The 14,701-nt window shown below is 65.5% G+C and overlaps 1 protein-coding gene across 4 annotated transcripts in view; it reads left to right on the forward strand.

Annotated features, from left to right (window-relative positions):
- The window catches only part of CAMSAP3 (calmodulin regulated spectrin associated protein family member 3), a 35,556-nt gene that overhangs the window by 14,010 nt on the left and 6,845 nt on the right, over positions 1–14,701 (forward strand). Inside the window, exons 2-11 of one of the 4 annotated variants that reach the window (XM_075902168.1) lie at positions 2,020–2,285; positions 6,062–6,196; positions 6,479–6,577; positions 7,192–7,224; positions 8,669–8,716; positions 10,645–10,783; positions 11,893–12,032; positions 12,625–12,718; positions 13,188–13,239; positions 14,335–14,393. In XM_075902168.1, the coding sequence (XP_075758283.1) occupies positions 2,020–2,285; positions 6,062–6,196; positions 6,479–6,577; positions 7,192–7,224; positions 8,669–8,716; positions 10,645–10,783; positions 11,893–12,032; positions 12,625–12,718; positions 13,188–13,239; positions 14,335–14,393 (1,065 nt within the window). The remainder of the gene's footprint in view (positions 1–2,019; positions 2,286–6,061; positions 6,197–6,478; positions 6,578–7,191; positions 7,225–8,668; positions 8,717–10,644; positions 10,784–11,892; positions 12,033–12,624; positions 12,719–13,187; positions 13,240–14,334; positions 14,394–14,701) is intronic. The other 3 variants (XM_075902170.1, XM_075902169.1, XM_075902171.1) reach the window with 3 other exon arrangements.

Genomic DNA, 14,701 nt, shown 5'->3' on the forward strand with positions numbered 1-14,701 from the left:
GTGCAGGGCCGGGGGTCTCCGCCTCTCCTGGGAGAGCTTGCTGCTGGGGTTTTGGTGGAGCTTACCTAGTGGTGGCTGGGGCAGTAGCTCCGCTGGCAGCGGCAGGGCTGAAACAGTCCAGTAATGTCCTAGCCCTCACACTGCCAGTGGAGATTCTCCCGAAGATGGGCCGGGTGGGGTGTGGGTTCCATCTCAGCCAGTCCGCAGCATTGCGCCATGTCTGTGCTCAGACGCTGTGTGCTGGGAGGGGTTGGGGCCATGCTGGGGAGGCAGGTGACATTGGGATGGGAGGTGTCTAGTTAGTGACGCCTGCCAGGGTGAACTGCGTGGGAGTGGGAGTGGGCTGGCACTGCAGGGGTTAATGGTGTGGTGGGGTGACAAGGGGGGTGAGAAATGGCAAAGATGGGCAGGGTGGGGTGTGGCCGGGGAGGGGGGGTTCTGAGCACTGTTCTGAGGGGGCGGCGGGTAGGGATGTAAAATCCCATTGAATCTGTTTAACTGGAGAAGTGCTTAAATGGTGGGCTGGAGCAGAGAGGAGCGGGCCCCTGGGGGCTGGAGCAGGCCCCTGGGGGCTGGAGCGGGCCCCCGCAAGGGTGATGCTAACGGGTTATCCATTCACATCCCCAGTGGGGTCACTGTTCCTGTAAGCTGAGCACTTGGTGGCCACTCAGGAGAGAGTCAAATGCTGCCTGGCTGATTAGCAGAGCACCCACAGCTGCCAGCAGGTTTCTACTGGTGGTGCACGTGCCTTGGTGCACATAACAAAATTTATTCTGCACATGGATGGAAAAATTAAAGGGACAGTTGATGGGGCTGGGGGATTCTGGGCTCTCAGGCAACAGCACAGCAGGGAGCCAAGGAGTCTGGGTGGGCTCCCGGTGAGACCCTGTCTGTCCCAGCTCCACGCCCAGGAGGCCGTGGTTGTGTGGTCCCAGCACAAACCAACCTGTTCCCTGGCACAGCCAGCTACTCCAGAGCCAGTGACTGCCTGGCTCCCATGGGACAGGGCCCTCGCCAGGCCATGGGTGCGGGGGTGGAGGAGGGGCTGGGCTGAGCAGCAGGAGACAGGAGCACAGCTGGGCCAGGAGAGCTGGAGGAGCTGGCACATGGGCGGGGATGGGACCCTTCCAGCTGAGATGGCATCACTCTGCCCCAGGGATGTGGGTGGCGTGTCCTAGCTGGGAGGTCAGGGAGTGGGAAGCTGGTGCAGCAGCCAGCCTGGGCCTGCCCTTGGGGATCTAGTGCCCCTCCCACTCTTCCCATCCTTGGGGCGGCAGTGTGGTCAGGCTGGTGCAGGGGGCTGGGCTGTCTGTTCAGTCTCTCCTGGCCAAAGACCCTGGTTTCCCTGCAGCTGGAGGGCTGGGTGGGTGGGAGGGTGCTGGGGGGGGGGGACCCTGGGGGGCTGCAGCAGGTGTTGGGATTGTTCCTGGTGGTTGTCTCATGCTGGCTGCTGTGCTCCTCCTTCCATGGGCAGTGATTCCTCCCCCTCCCCCCCGCATCCCGATGCACCTGTCTGTCTCTCCCCATGCCTGGGAACCGGGTGTTCTCCACCCTCCTCACCCGACGCCCTGGCAGCTCTGGGCTAGGGAGGCAGGGAAGCCATGGCCGTGGGAAGACGTGCCGGCCCCTGCTTCTCATACCCTAGGACGAGTCTGTACAGGTGCCATGGGGGAGGGAGGCAGCTCCGGTTTGGGAGCTGGGAGTCGGGGTGGGGGCCCAGCCTGCTGCTGTGAGGCCCCCCAGGGGCTGAGAGTCCCCGTCTCCAGCACTGACTGACGGAAACCCTGTTCCTTCTCCAGAGTCCCTGCTGGGGGAGTGGGGGCTCAGTGGGGTTGTGTGTGTGTGGGGGGGAGCAGGCCAATGGGAAGCAATGGCAATTCGGGGGCTATGAATGGGGAGGTGAGGACTGTTTTTTTGCGGGGGGCCAGTGCAGCGCTGTGGGTGGCTGGGCCGTGAGAGATGGGTGGGGCTGGGTGAGTGGGAGCCCCCCAGCTGCTGCTCAGCCCCTTCTCCTTGCAGAGAACGTGCCGGAGGAGCTGCGCGACCCCTTCTACACAGACCAGTACGAGCAGGAGCACATCAAGCCGCCTGTGACGCGCCTGCTGCTCTCCTCGGACATCTACTGCCGGGTGTGCCGCCAGGTGCTGCCCCCCGACGATGCGGCTGCACCCGCCCCCAAGGACAACACTGCCCTGCTGGCGCTGCTAGGGCGCCGGGGCCTGGCCCCCACCTACCAGGACAAGCCCGTCAAGGAGGCTGACCTGCTCCAGAAGCCCATCAAGATGGTAAGGGCCAGGAGTGGGGGTGGCCACCTTCCCGTGGCTGCTATAGGGGTGCATGTGCCAGGGCAACCATGGGGGGGCTTCCCGACCGCCCCTTGCCCGTGGGTGGCTCCGTGAGTGCTGATAAGTCCTTTTCAGGGGCCTTTCTCTGCAGCCTGGGGAGAGCGAGCCTGGGCTAGGGATGCCTGATGGTGCCAGGTGCCTGCACAGCGAGGGAGTCCGTGGGTGCCTGGAGGGGCCTTGGCTGGCCGCGGGCAGGAGGGCGGCTGGGGATGCTCCTGGCTGGGCATTGGAAGGTGGCTGGGGCAGGTGCTGCCGGGGCAGGGGGTGGAAGGGCGAGTGCCCCGTGCTGGGGAGAGAGCAGGCATCCCGGACTGGGCAGGCCTGCCCCTGCCCATCCTGCCTCCCTCTGGGACATGCGCTGGCATGGGGCAGGGCCTTTACAGGTTGGGAGCTCAGTTGGCACCTGAGGGTGGGGCACGGCCCCAGGACTGAGTGCTACCCCCATGTGCATGCTGCGGGGGGGCCCTCCCCTCTTCAGGATGGGCCAATAGTGGGTGTCCTGGTGCGAAAGGCAGGGGAGGGGGGTTAGCTGCAGCCTTGGGGTGGGTGAGGTGGGGGGCAGCTGTGAGCACAGGGATCCTGGCTGGGGCCTGAGGTGACGCTAACTGGGAGCTCTGGGAAGTCAGGCAGGCTCTGCCGGGAGCAGCTGCTGTCTGGGCTGGTTAAGTCGGGGGGGGGGGGGGGGTTTGCCAGCCTGCTTAAGCCCAGGGGTGACTGGGCGTCGCTGCTGCAGCCTGGAGATTACAGCCCTGCCCGTGTGGGGCGGTTGGGGGCCAGCGCTGCCTGCAGGTGCCTGATGGATTGGCTGCTGGGCTGGGGCTGGAGGGAGGCCGGGGCGTGCTATATAGAGAGCCAGGCTGGTTCAGAGCCCGGGGGAATCCATGCAGGGCACGGCCCGCTTCTCTGGCCACACGCAGCTCCAGGGGGGTCCCAGCCAGGCGGTGCAGGGCGGCCGGAGACCAGCAGTATCGGGGGGGGGGGGGGGGGCGGGGCCTTGGGCACCTATAGAAGAAGCCCTGCGTATCAGGGCTGCCCTGATCAATGGGGACACCCGGTCACTGCACCCCACGTGCCCCCCCGGCACGTCGTCGGGCTGCCCTGGGAGGCTGTGGGTGACGCTCAGCGGCAGCGCCGAGTTCTGACCCCACCCGCTGCCCGACACGGGGACGGATGCTCCAAACCTGCTGTGGGGGTGGGCGCCGCTGGGGGCTGGGCTCTGGGGCCGCTGGGCCCTCTTTGGCTTGGAGCCGATAATGGGGATTAGTCGCTCCACCGAGCTGGAAGGGGGGGTCCAGCTGGCTTGCTGCCAAGGGGAGCAGCATGGGGTCGATAGCCAGGCTGGCTGGGGAGGGAGGAGCCCGGCTGGGAGGTGGGGGATGGGCTGGAGGAGCCTTCTCAGTCCTGAGCCCGCTGGGGAAGGCCCTGGCCAGGGCTCCCTTGCCCTTGGGGCTGGGCTTCCTTGCTAGGGACGTGGGACCTGCAGCCTCCTTCCCCCAACACCAGCTCCAAGGGGCACAAATCTGCTGCGAGTCTCCCAGTCCTGCCTGGCTGAGGCTCTGGGCTGCAGGAGGGAGCATGGATTCCCCCAGCGCCCTGCCCCCGGTGCCCCCCATGCCCAGTCAGAGCCGTGCCAGGCTCCTGCTGCCATGGCTCTGTAATGCCCATCCCTAAATCCCACAGGGCTGGGGCGGGGGACAGGCTGCCCAGTGAGACCGCCCTGGTCTGTCCCCCCCCTTCTCCCCAGCGTGGCCCAGGCTCGAGGGGGTGTTGGCCTTGTGGGAGCTGGTCAGAGTCCTAGCCCAGGCCCTTCCTCTTCTCCGTGCTGGCCTGTCCCTCGTGGCTGATGCTGGCCAGTAACTGGCCCCTTGCTGGACAGGGGCTATTCCCGTCTTGCGGTTTTATGACCCTTGTGAGCTGCCACTGCTCACAGCAAGCATCTGGCTCCCTCTCTGACCCTCTGAGATCCTGTGGCAGGCAGTTCCGCAGGCTAACTGGGCCAAGCTCTTTCCTCCCGTCAGCCCCACACCTGGGGGAAGGGTGAGCACGTGTCTTCCCTGTCCCACTGCTCAGACTTCTCCCCTTAGGCCCGCGAACGCTGGGAGCCAGGTCAGTGGGTGTTTGCTGCTCTGCTGAAACACCGGCTTGCACAAAACAAAACATCTGGCTTGGCGAGTGCTCCTCGTGCCCTCCCCCCGACGCCCACGGTTCTGCCCTTGGCAGCGCCTTAGAGGCGACAGGCATAACGCCAGGCCTGGCTAATGGGCTTCTTCCCCTTGCTGGGGTTTCCGGGTAGGCTCTGTCTGACCCAGTTGCTCTCCAGCTGAGCTGAGCTGCCCGCTGTGTCTGGGGGCCACGCCGTCCGCCACGAGGGGAACCGGGGAGCTGGGGACTCTGGGCTTGGTGTGGGCCCTACCCTCGGGCCTCTCTAGCAGCTGGTGGGGGATGGGCTCATGTTAATGATTGGCAAGCGGCTGTGTTAGGCAACAGCCGGATGGGCTGTGGGAGAGCTGGGTGCTCCGGTGCCAGGGTCGGAGCTGCGCTAATCGGGTTAAGCATTAGCCACGCTGGGATGCCCGGGGATCCGTCCAGGGATAATTGGCTTGTGGGAGGATCCTATTACCCCTGTCCGGCTGGGACGCTGTTCTGGGGCGCGTGGGCTCCTCTGCCTGAGGTCTGTGGCAGTGGTGTGAACCCTGGGGCCCGGCACCTCCTCCCCCATAGGCCCAGTTGGCTAATCCAACTGCCCTGAGGTGCTGAGGGTTGGCCGGCCTGGCTGGGGCAGCACAGCCCCCCTGCCCTCAGCTCCACCCGCTGTGGGCTCTGCTTTCAGCATCCGCTCCTGAGACCATGGCCTCAGGTCCCCTGTGCTCCAGCGAGAGTGCAGGGGAGGCAGGGCGTGGTCAGTCCCCAGCCTTGACTCTCCTGCTCTGATCACAGGACCCCTCAGGGCTGGGACTGGAACCCAGGACATCCTGGTGCCAGTCTCCTGCTGTAACCTCTAGACCCTGCTCCCTCAGAGCTGCCATTGTCCTACCCTGCTTGTTGCAGGCTGCTGTGGCATGGGCTCCATGCAGGCCCTGCCCTGGCAGCGATGTCCATGTCTAGGCTGGCCCTGGCAGCACCCCCCCTCCCCCGGGGGCTCTAGTAGCTGCATAGGCCCAGTTGCTGGGGGCCATTAAACCTCTCGCTTTCCTGTCCTGAGCCTGCCTGACCCTTGGCACCGAGTTGTCAGAGGCTCCAGCTTCTCCGCAGGCACCTTGAGGTGGTGGGTATCCGTGGGGGCTCCCGGCCCTGGCTCTTGAGCACTTCTGCTGTTTGCTCCCCCTCGTGTCAGGGCCCGTCCTGCCCTCTGACTGTAGGGTGAGCTGTGAGAACTGCCCTTGCTGTGGAGAGTGGAGGCCTGGTACAGACACATTCAAACCCTGCTACAGGATTCGCTGGCCACATTGAGCCTGGGACATGCTAGTGTTGGGGCCAAGGGCTGCTTGTGGGGTTGGGGATCCCCCCCATAGATGCCCCTGGTGAGTGTAAAGTGGGGGGGGGTGGCAGTTGGATGGGGGGGTCTCTGGGCTGGGCCAGGCCATGGAGCTTAGGCGGTGAGGCCGTGAAGGGCAGGTGCTAGGCTGCACCTAGTGGGGAGAAGAGACCCCCCCAGGCCAAGGCACAGGGAGGGCAGGAGTGTGAGTACGGTGTCGTCTGGTCCCTTCTCCCTGCAGGGTGCGCACCTGGCAGTGATCGACTCCCTGATGATGGCCTTTGCTGTGGAAGCCACCCACACGCTGAGCGCCCCCCCTGGCACCAGCCTGGGTGACAGCTCCTGGGAGCAGAAGCTCCTCTTCTGGGTGGACACGGTATGATGGGGGCTCTTGGGGCTGTTAGGGGAACTGTGTGTGTGTGGTGGGGGGGGGGTCCTTGGCCCCTAATGCCCCCTAGCTGTATGGATGGTGGGGGCACCAGGGCACTGGTCTCAGTGGGTGTCCTCGTCTCGCTCCTGCTGCCCTAGAGACTTCAGACTCTGCCCCCCAGACTCCTGCTGAGCTGCCCTCTTCCATCAGCATTGGGGCAGGGGCTGTCTCCAGGCTTGGGGCCTCTCCCTGCCCCCAGTACCGACTAACCCTCCCTCCCTCCCACAGGTGAACCGCAAGCTGCAGGAGAGCACTGAGCGGGAGGGCTCGCAGCAGCCAGCGCCTGGCATGGGGGGCCAGGCCCAGCCCCCAGGAAGCGGCCCCAAGGTGGGTCTGTTGATCACTGCGCTGAGGTCATCGGGGGGGGGGCATGAGGGAGGTGTGCATGGGGCCCTTTCACTTGAAACAGGGTGAGTGGGGCAGGGCCACCGTGGCGGGTGGGGGGTGTGGTGGAGTCGTGGGAATTCCTGGGCTTTGGTGGCATGAACTCCCTCAGGGAGGGGCTGTGGCTGGTCCCCGGAGGCCATGGACGAAGCTCTCCCCGGGGAGACCTGTGCACTCCTGCACCACGGGGAGCGTCCACCCTCAGTCTGCTGCTAATACCCCTGTCGTGGCTGTGCTGTGTGTGTTGGGGGGCTCTGCCTTCTGGGGATAATGGCTCTACCTGCTGCCCCCAGGTGCCTCCCTCCCTCCCCATGCTTCCCCCTTCCGGGCAGCCATCCCTGGCTCCATGCCTGGGAGGGGAGGGGCCTCTCCATGCACCTGTCTGCCAGGCGGGACGGGAGTCCCTCTCCGCCCAGCTGGGCATGCACTCTGCCCTGGGGCAGCTGGTGTGACCCCTGCGTGGCTGCCTGCGGGCCCATGGAGGTTCGCTGTGTGACTCTTCTCTTCTGCGTCTCTCTCTCCTCCTTCCTGTGGCCTTTCTCCTTCCTCCTCGTCAGTGTCCCACCAGGTGGTACTGGAAACTGGTTCCTGTAAGTGGGTGGTTTATTTACTCTCCCCTCCCCTGAGCCGACTGACGGCCGGGGCCGTGTCCTGCCAGCGCTGCTGGGCAGATGGCTGTGGGTCTGCATGCCAGGAGACACCCCTGCCCCCGAGCAAAGGATGCTGGGGCCCAGGGCACTGTGGGAGGGGTGGCCCCTGCGTGTGGGGGGGGGGGGGGAAGGCTGCAGTGTCTTGTGGGAAGGATAGCTTCTGTATGTGTGTGGAGGGGAGGGGAATGGCAGGCCCCAGGGCATTGTGGGAAGGGTGGCCTGTGTGTGTGGGGAGGGGCAGGTGACAGGCCCCAGGGCAGTGTGGAGAAAATGGCCCCTATGTTTGTGGGGAAACTGGTGGCAGGCCCCGGGGCACCGTGGAGGGGTGTGTGTGTGTGTGTGGGGGGGGGTGGCCCCAGGGCACTGTAGGCATGTGTGGCTCCAGAGCCTTGTGGGAGGGTGCCTGCTGGGGGGGGGGGGGGAGGCATTTCTTGAGCTTGGCTTAGAGGCGGTGGGGCCTGGGTCCCCTGAATGCCATCCTGTCCCTCAGTCTTTATGGCCTGGGGGTGGTGACTCTTGTGGTCCAAGGGGTAACCAGGCTTAGAGCTGCCCCAGAGCGGAAGATGCCCCGTCAGACCACATTGTGGGGGGATCTCTGCTGGGGGAGGGGGTGCTAAACGCCAGCAGATTGTTGCGAATGCATCCCAGCATCCTTTGCTCACAAATTCCCCCTACCTGCCATGCACCCCTTCTTCCGTCTCTTAGCTTCTTACACACACAGAGCTGTGGCATCTGCCCTACTGAGCGGGGGTGGCGGGAGTGGGGGGGGGGGTGTATCCCCACCTGGTGGCTGGAAAGGAAGGGGTATGTGCCTGGCTCTTGCCAAGCCCAGGAGCCATGGGGGTTGTGGGGGGCAGATAAGGGTACATAGGACTGCCCAGCCTGTAACACCAAAACAGACCCTGTGCTCACACTTGGGAGTGTTTGGGTTCAGTAATGAGCTAAGAGACCCAGGAGTGGGGGAGTTAGACAGCCAATCAAAAGCAGCATGCTGGTCACATGACATTCCCCCCCCTTTGCTTGCTCTCATTTCCCCCCCCTTCCCCCAGGGGTGAGGGTCCCCAGTGCTCTGGGGTCCAGGCTGTGAGCAGGAGAGCAGGTTAGACCTAGGTTCAAGGGGTGCCCCCCAATCTGGTTGGACTATAGGAGGTGTCTGTGCAGGGACCCCGGCTGCATGTTAGGAGAGGGCAGGCCTGGGGCAGGCTCAAAGGCAGCGCATGTCTCCCCCCCCCTCCCCCGTCCCCCCCCAAAGGGTAGGGCTGTAGAGTGGCGGCTGGCCCCCTCCAGGCTGGCCAGACAGCAGCTCCGTCCCTGCGGCTCTCTCCAGCCGCTGCTGGGCCCCTGCATTGACGAGGCTTTCTCTTTCCTTTGCTGCTGCGCCCAGCATGCCATCGCGTTTTGTTTGAAGGAGTCGGGGAATAACCCTCCTGTGGTAACGTATCACTGAGTGCCTGCGCCCCTGCTGCGCGCCGGCCGGCCCCACGGGCCTCGCTCTGCTTCTGTGCCAGCCCGCCTGTGGGGCTGCTATTCCTCCTGCAACGCTCCTGCCCCCCCCACGTTCCACCCTCTGGCCCGGACAGTGGCCTCTGGGCCTGAGGGCTTGGCATGAGGGACAGGACATCACTTGCTCTGGGGCAATGGGGGCAGTTCCCCCACAACTTGGTTTGCACCCCTGACTTCTCACCGGTCTGCGCCGTGTCGCTCCCTGGCCCCCCCCCCCCCCGACTTCTCACCGGTCTGTGCCGTGTCGCTCCCCGCCCCCCCCCGACTTCTCACCGGTCTGTGCCGTGTCGCTCCCCGCCCCCCCCCCGACTTCTCACCGGTCTGTGCCGTGTCGCTCCCCGCCCCCCCCCCGACTTCTCACTGGTCTGTGCCGTGTCGCTCCCCGGCCCCCCTGACTTCTCAGGGTCCCAGTCACATCTAACAGTCTGTGCCAAGGCTGCTTGCCCCAAAGGCTGCCCCGGGAGCCGAAGGGCCTTTAGTGCAGGCTTAGTGTCGTGGTGCCACCTAGTGGCTGCAGCCCACCCAGTGACCAAGCAAGCGTGTCTCCCCAGTGGGGTCCTTCCTAGTTCTGAAGGACCTGGGTTTGATTCCCAAGGCTGCTTCTCTCCCTACCTCCCCCCCCCCCCCCCCCCCATCAGTTAGATATGGGATGGCTAAGCTGGGGACAGGCAGCCTTGCCTTTGACTAAATGTCCATCACCACCTCCACTGGGGGACTGAGAGCCCCGGGGACTTCCTGCCCTGTAAAGGAGCAGCACAGGATGGACTGCACCCCCCAACCTAGGTCAGAAGTGGGGGAGTCTGCTTCAGAGGTCCATGGGGCTGTAATGGAGCAGCCCCCCCCCTGCATAGTCTGGCACCTGGCCTGTTGGAGGAGGCAGGGGTTCGCCATGCAGGGTTGTTTGGGGGGGCTAGGAAGGTAAAACCAGTTCACTGGTTAAAGCTAAGTTTTAACCGACTAAGCAGGATCCCACTCCTGCCCCAGTGCTTGGGGGGATGGGAGGGGCAGCTGACTTTTGCTCCCGGCCCCAAGGTCGGGGGTGGAGGGGGAGCTGGCAGCGGCAGCTGTGGGGCTGGAGCAGCCCTCTGGCTGCAGGCGTCCGTCGTACTGGTGAACCTGGCTAGCTGTTCACATCCCTCTCCAGTCCCTGCCAGGGGCTCCTTGCAGGAGGAATAACAGGGCATCCCACGGCGGTTTTTTGCCCCCTTTCTCACGCTCCCGAGGCTGGCTGTATGTTGGCTGTGCACCCCCCGTAGCTGCTTGCTCCTGCTCGGCTCCGTGCGCCTGTGCCTGCGTCGGGCTCTGGCTGTCTCGTCTCCGTGCTTGTGTTGCTGTGACCTCAGGGCAGACGGGAGGGGGAGTCCTGCTTGCCCTGCTGCTGCCTCTCAGAGCAGGGGGGCCCGGTTCGTCTTTACTGCTTCCTCCGTCTGTGCCAGGCCTGGGGGCAATATGGCAGCCCTAGACTGAGGGGCGGGGCCATTGTGTTGAGCTGCTCCCAAACTCCTTCCTCCCCACAGTGGACAGGAAGTGCTGTGTCCTGGGGGGCCATCCCCAGGTCCCAGCTCATCCTGGCTGCTTTGCCCCACGGGACCCAGCCACAGCCCCCCTGCCTTGAGGGAGCCGCATCCCACCCAGCATGAAACCTGTTCCTGATGCCCCATGTTTGGGGGGCTGGGGATCTGTATTGGGATGAGTAGACCTTTCTCAGTGGGGTGCTGGGGGTCACTAGGTAGTTAGAGCCCTGGCCTCTGAGGGGTGGGCTGGCAGAGCAGAGCCTGTAGTGCCCCTGGCTGTGCTGTGGGGTGGGCCCCCCATCCTCCAGCTGTTCACCCCCTCCCCTGTCTCTGCTGTGGGCAGATCCGCTACCGGAAGGACAAGGTGCTGTCCAAACAGACGCCCTGCTTCCCATCTGTCATGGGCATGAAGGACCTGGCCAACGGGGGCGCCATCGCTGCCACCATCCACTATTACTGCCCCGATGTGGTGCGCCTGGAGGGTGAGTGCACATGTGGCGCTGCACTACAGGGGGGCTTCCAGGCGCTGGCGGGGTGGGAGCCGGGGGTTAGGGACCGGGGTGCCGGGTGGCGGGGTGGGAGCCAGGGATTGTGGGCGCCGGCGGGGTGGGAGCAGGGGGTTAGGGGCCGGGGTGCCGGGTGGCGGGGTGGGAGGCAGGGATTGCGGGCGCCGGCGGGGTGGGAGCAGGGGGTTAGGGGCCGGGGTGCCGGGTGGCGGGGTGGGAGGCAGGGATTGCGGGCGCCGGCGGGGTGGGAGCAGGGGGTTAGGGGCGCGGGCGCCGGCGGGGTGGGAGCTGGGGGTTAGGGACCGGGGTGCCGGGTGGCGGGGTGGGAGCCAGGGATTGCGGGTGCTGGCGGGGTGGGAGCCGGGGGTTAGGGACCGGGGTGCCGGGTGGCGGGGTGGGAGCCAGGGATTGCGGGCGCTGGCGGGGTGGGAGCCGGGGGTTAGGGACCGGGGTGCCGGGTGGCGGGGTGGGAGCCAGGGATTGCGGGTGCTGGCGGGGTGGGAGCCGGGGGTTAGGGACCGGGGTGCCGGGTGGCGGGGTGGGAGCCAGGGATTGCGGGCGCTGGCGGGGTGGGAGCCGAGGGTTAGGGGTGCTGGGTGGCGGGGTGGGAGCCGGGGATTGCGGGCGCTGGCGGGGTGGGAGCTGGGGGTTAGGGGTGCCGGGTGGCAGGGTGGGAGTCGGGGATTGCGGGCGCTGGCGGGGTGGGAGCCGAGGGTTAGGGGTGCTGGGTGGCGGGGTGGGAGCCGGGGATTGCGGGCGCTGGCGGGGTGGGAGCCGGGGGTTAGGGGTGCCGGGTGGCGGGGTGGGAGCCGGGGATTGCGGGCGCTGGTGGGGTGGGAGCTGGGGGTTAGGGGCCAGGGCTCCAGGGGGTGGGAGCCGGGTTGTATGCCGGAGGGCAGGGTGATGTTCCCTCTAATCTCCATTCACGTGCAGGGTGAATAAGGGTTTTTTATGTGCATGAAACCAGAAACCCAGCTGTGGGCGCTTGGCTAACTGGCTCTGCAGTGCTGGAATCGCTCAGCTTGCCGGGAACACTGCTGGGGGGGGGCGGGACCCAGGACGGCACTGACACCCTCTCCCTGCAGACGTGTGCCTGAAGGAGACCATGTCGGTGGCCGACAGCCTCTACAACCTGCAGCTCATCCAGGAGTTCTGCGCAGGGTACCTGGGGGGCTGCTGCCCCCTGGCGCTGGAGGACCTGCTCTACGTGCCTCCCGTGCTGAGGGTGAGTGGGGCAGGACCAAGGTGCCCCCAGCTCGTGGGCAGTGCCGTGTGCACAGGAGACTCCTGCGAGGGGACAGGCGCTGCCATGCCCCGCTGGAGGGAGCGTGTCCTGAGGAGCTGGGGGTGCTGGGGCATGTGGAGTGGGGTGGCTGTCAGGCTCGCCCAGGCAGGACACCCTTCCTGTCCCAGTGCAAGCTTTGGGGCTGGGTTCAGTGTTACCATGGAGTCCTGGGGGTGGGAGGCTCTGCCCAGCCCTGACTGCAGCTCCCCAGCCTGTGCCCCGCTCTCCACCCACGCAGAAGGGTGCGAATTAGCCTGCCCGAAGGAACAGCCCGGCCTGGCCCTAATGAGGCCTTGGCTGGTGCCTCCGGCTGCTCTAATTGGGGCTGTGCAGCCTGGCACGAAGGGCCCCTCTGGGCTGGGCCTGGGCCTGGCGCCCTGGAGTCGGTGCCTTGCTTGGGGAGAGGGGTGAACGCTGATCCCTGGGGCGGGGTGGTGGCTGGGGAGCCCCCCTACTCTGGCTAGGGGGCACTCGAGGGGGCGTCCCATTGCCCCTGTGGAGCATGTTAGCAGCAGTTCTGCCTCCCCTGCAGATCAACATCGGGGTGTTCCTGGCTGAGCTCTTCCTGTGCTTCGAGGTGCTCAAGCCGGGCTTCGTGCGCCCCAAGGAGCCGGGGAGACTCAAAGGTACCGGGGCCCCTCAGTCCCATGCGGGGGGAGGGGGGGAGTTCTTCTCCTACAGCCAGACCCCTGGGGCAAAGCTGCCTCCGACCTCTCCTGCTGGCACTGGACTCCGGTGCAGGGGAGTCAGGGGGCCCTGCCTGAGAGGGGCAGATCTTCTGTGCTGGACCCCAGACGGGGCTGTCATGCTGGCTGGCTGCTGCCGGGGTGTGTCGGGGAGGGGGGGGCACTGCAACCGCCAGCCACGGGGGACTCCCCCTTCCAAGGCCAGGGTGGGGGAGGAGTGGGAGTGGAGCATTCTGGGAGCTGGCTCAGCCCAGCCCCAGAACAAAGGCCCCTGTGTCGGCAAAGCCCTTTGAAGGACCTTGGCAGCTGTTCAGGTCGGGGCTGGCAGTGTGGCCGGGGCGGGCGCTGGCCGTGCCCATCCCACCGGAGGTGGCTGGGGAGAGACTCATGCTCCCTGCCTGCCTTCCAGATCTGCCTGTGATGAGCGACTGCCTGACACCCAGCAGTGGCAACAGCAACAGGTGAGTCAGCAGCCTGGCACGGCAGCAGCCAGCCAGCCAGTGCCGGATCAGGTCTGCTCAGTGCTGGGCGCTCTCCCAACAGTCTGGCCCCAGAGAGGCAGTAGGAGGCGCTCTCTCCGGGTAACCCCTGACTGGGAGCGCCAGGTCTCTCCCTTTGGCGACTCTTCCATGAAGCTGGCAGGTGGGGGCCCTCAGCTGGGGCCTGGAGAAGAGGTATCTGGGAGCCTGACCCCTCTTTCTCCCCTGGGGGGCTGGAGTCTGCAGCTGGGATATTGCTTCCAAGCCCTGGTGGGGATGATGCAGTCGCCATGGCTCACCTGCCAGCTTACAGTGCCTGGGCAGAGCAGCTCTGAGCCACTAGCAGGCCCCTGCAGCCACTGTATCGATAGAGGGATCACATCCTCCTCTGCCTGGGAAGAGAAACATTCAGCAGGAATGTGAGATGTGGCTCCCCCCCCCAAACGGCCCATCCCTGCCCAGCAATTGGATTTTTAAAGAATTAAGGGTTTGGGGTTTTTTCCCCTTCAGCCTGGGTCTCTGCAGAACAGGATTTTGGCCAAAAACAGCTGGTGGAGTCCCTGGCAGAGCCTCCCAGAGCTGGGGATAGGACCCAGGAGTGAGCATTGTTGCTCTAACCACTAGTCCCCACTCCATTCCAGGCCCTGGGGATAGGACCCAGGAGTCAGCATTGTTGCTCTAACCACTAGTCCCCACTCCATTCCAGGCCCTGGGGATAGGACCCAGGAGTCCTGGCTCATGAATTGTGCTTCTCCCTGCCATGCTGAGCAGAGCCTCCTTCCGTGAGCTTCCTGCCAAGGCAGAGCTTGAATGAAATGAATTTGTAAAATCCAGCCTGAGTCTGGCTGGCTTGTGCCCCGACCCACTACCCCTGCCAGGCGGGGACCCAGGTAGAGCTCCCCCTGGTGGACGCCTGAGGGTGACCTCCTCAGAGCAGTGGGCAGGCCTCCCTGCGTCCTGTACCTGGTGGAGCCATCCCCTCTGGGCCCAGGTGGTGCTGAGCTGGGGGGCGGGGGAAGAAGCATGTTCTCATGTGCTCCAGCCTCACCTGTCTGTCTCTGTCTGTCTCTCTTGCAGCGGTTCCCCCGTGTTCAGCTTCCTCCTGCCAGGCGGGCAGCCGCAGTCCCCGCTCAGAGGTTCGCTAGGGGACGTGCCCTGCTACTGGTGGGGTGGTGGGTTCAGTCCTGGTCTGACCTGAGCTGGGGGCTCGGGCCCCTGACTGATGCCTGCTGTCTGTGGGGGTCCCCGGCTAGGTGCACAAACAACCATAGGAAAACCGGGGGGTCCCCCAGCTTGGTCTGGTCCTGAACCCTTCAGGGTGGCATCCAGGCCCCTGTGCACTTAAGGGTGTAGACGGGCATTGTAGTGCCTCAGCCCAGATTCCTGTGGACCTGCTCCCTGCACCAAACCATCCTGGAGGGGGCTGGGCAGCTCCTGACTCATG

This window comes from Pelodiscus sinensis, chromosome 19 (assembly GCF_049634645.1).
Source record: "Pelodiscus sinensis isolate JC-2024 chromosome 19, ASM4963464v1, whole genome shotgun sequence".
In the NCBI taxonomy this organism is placed as follows: Eukaryota; Metazoa; Chordata; order Testudines; family Trionychidae; genus Pelodiscus; species Pelodiscus sinensis.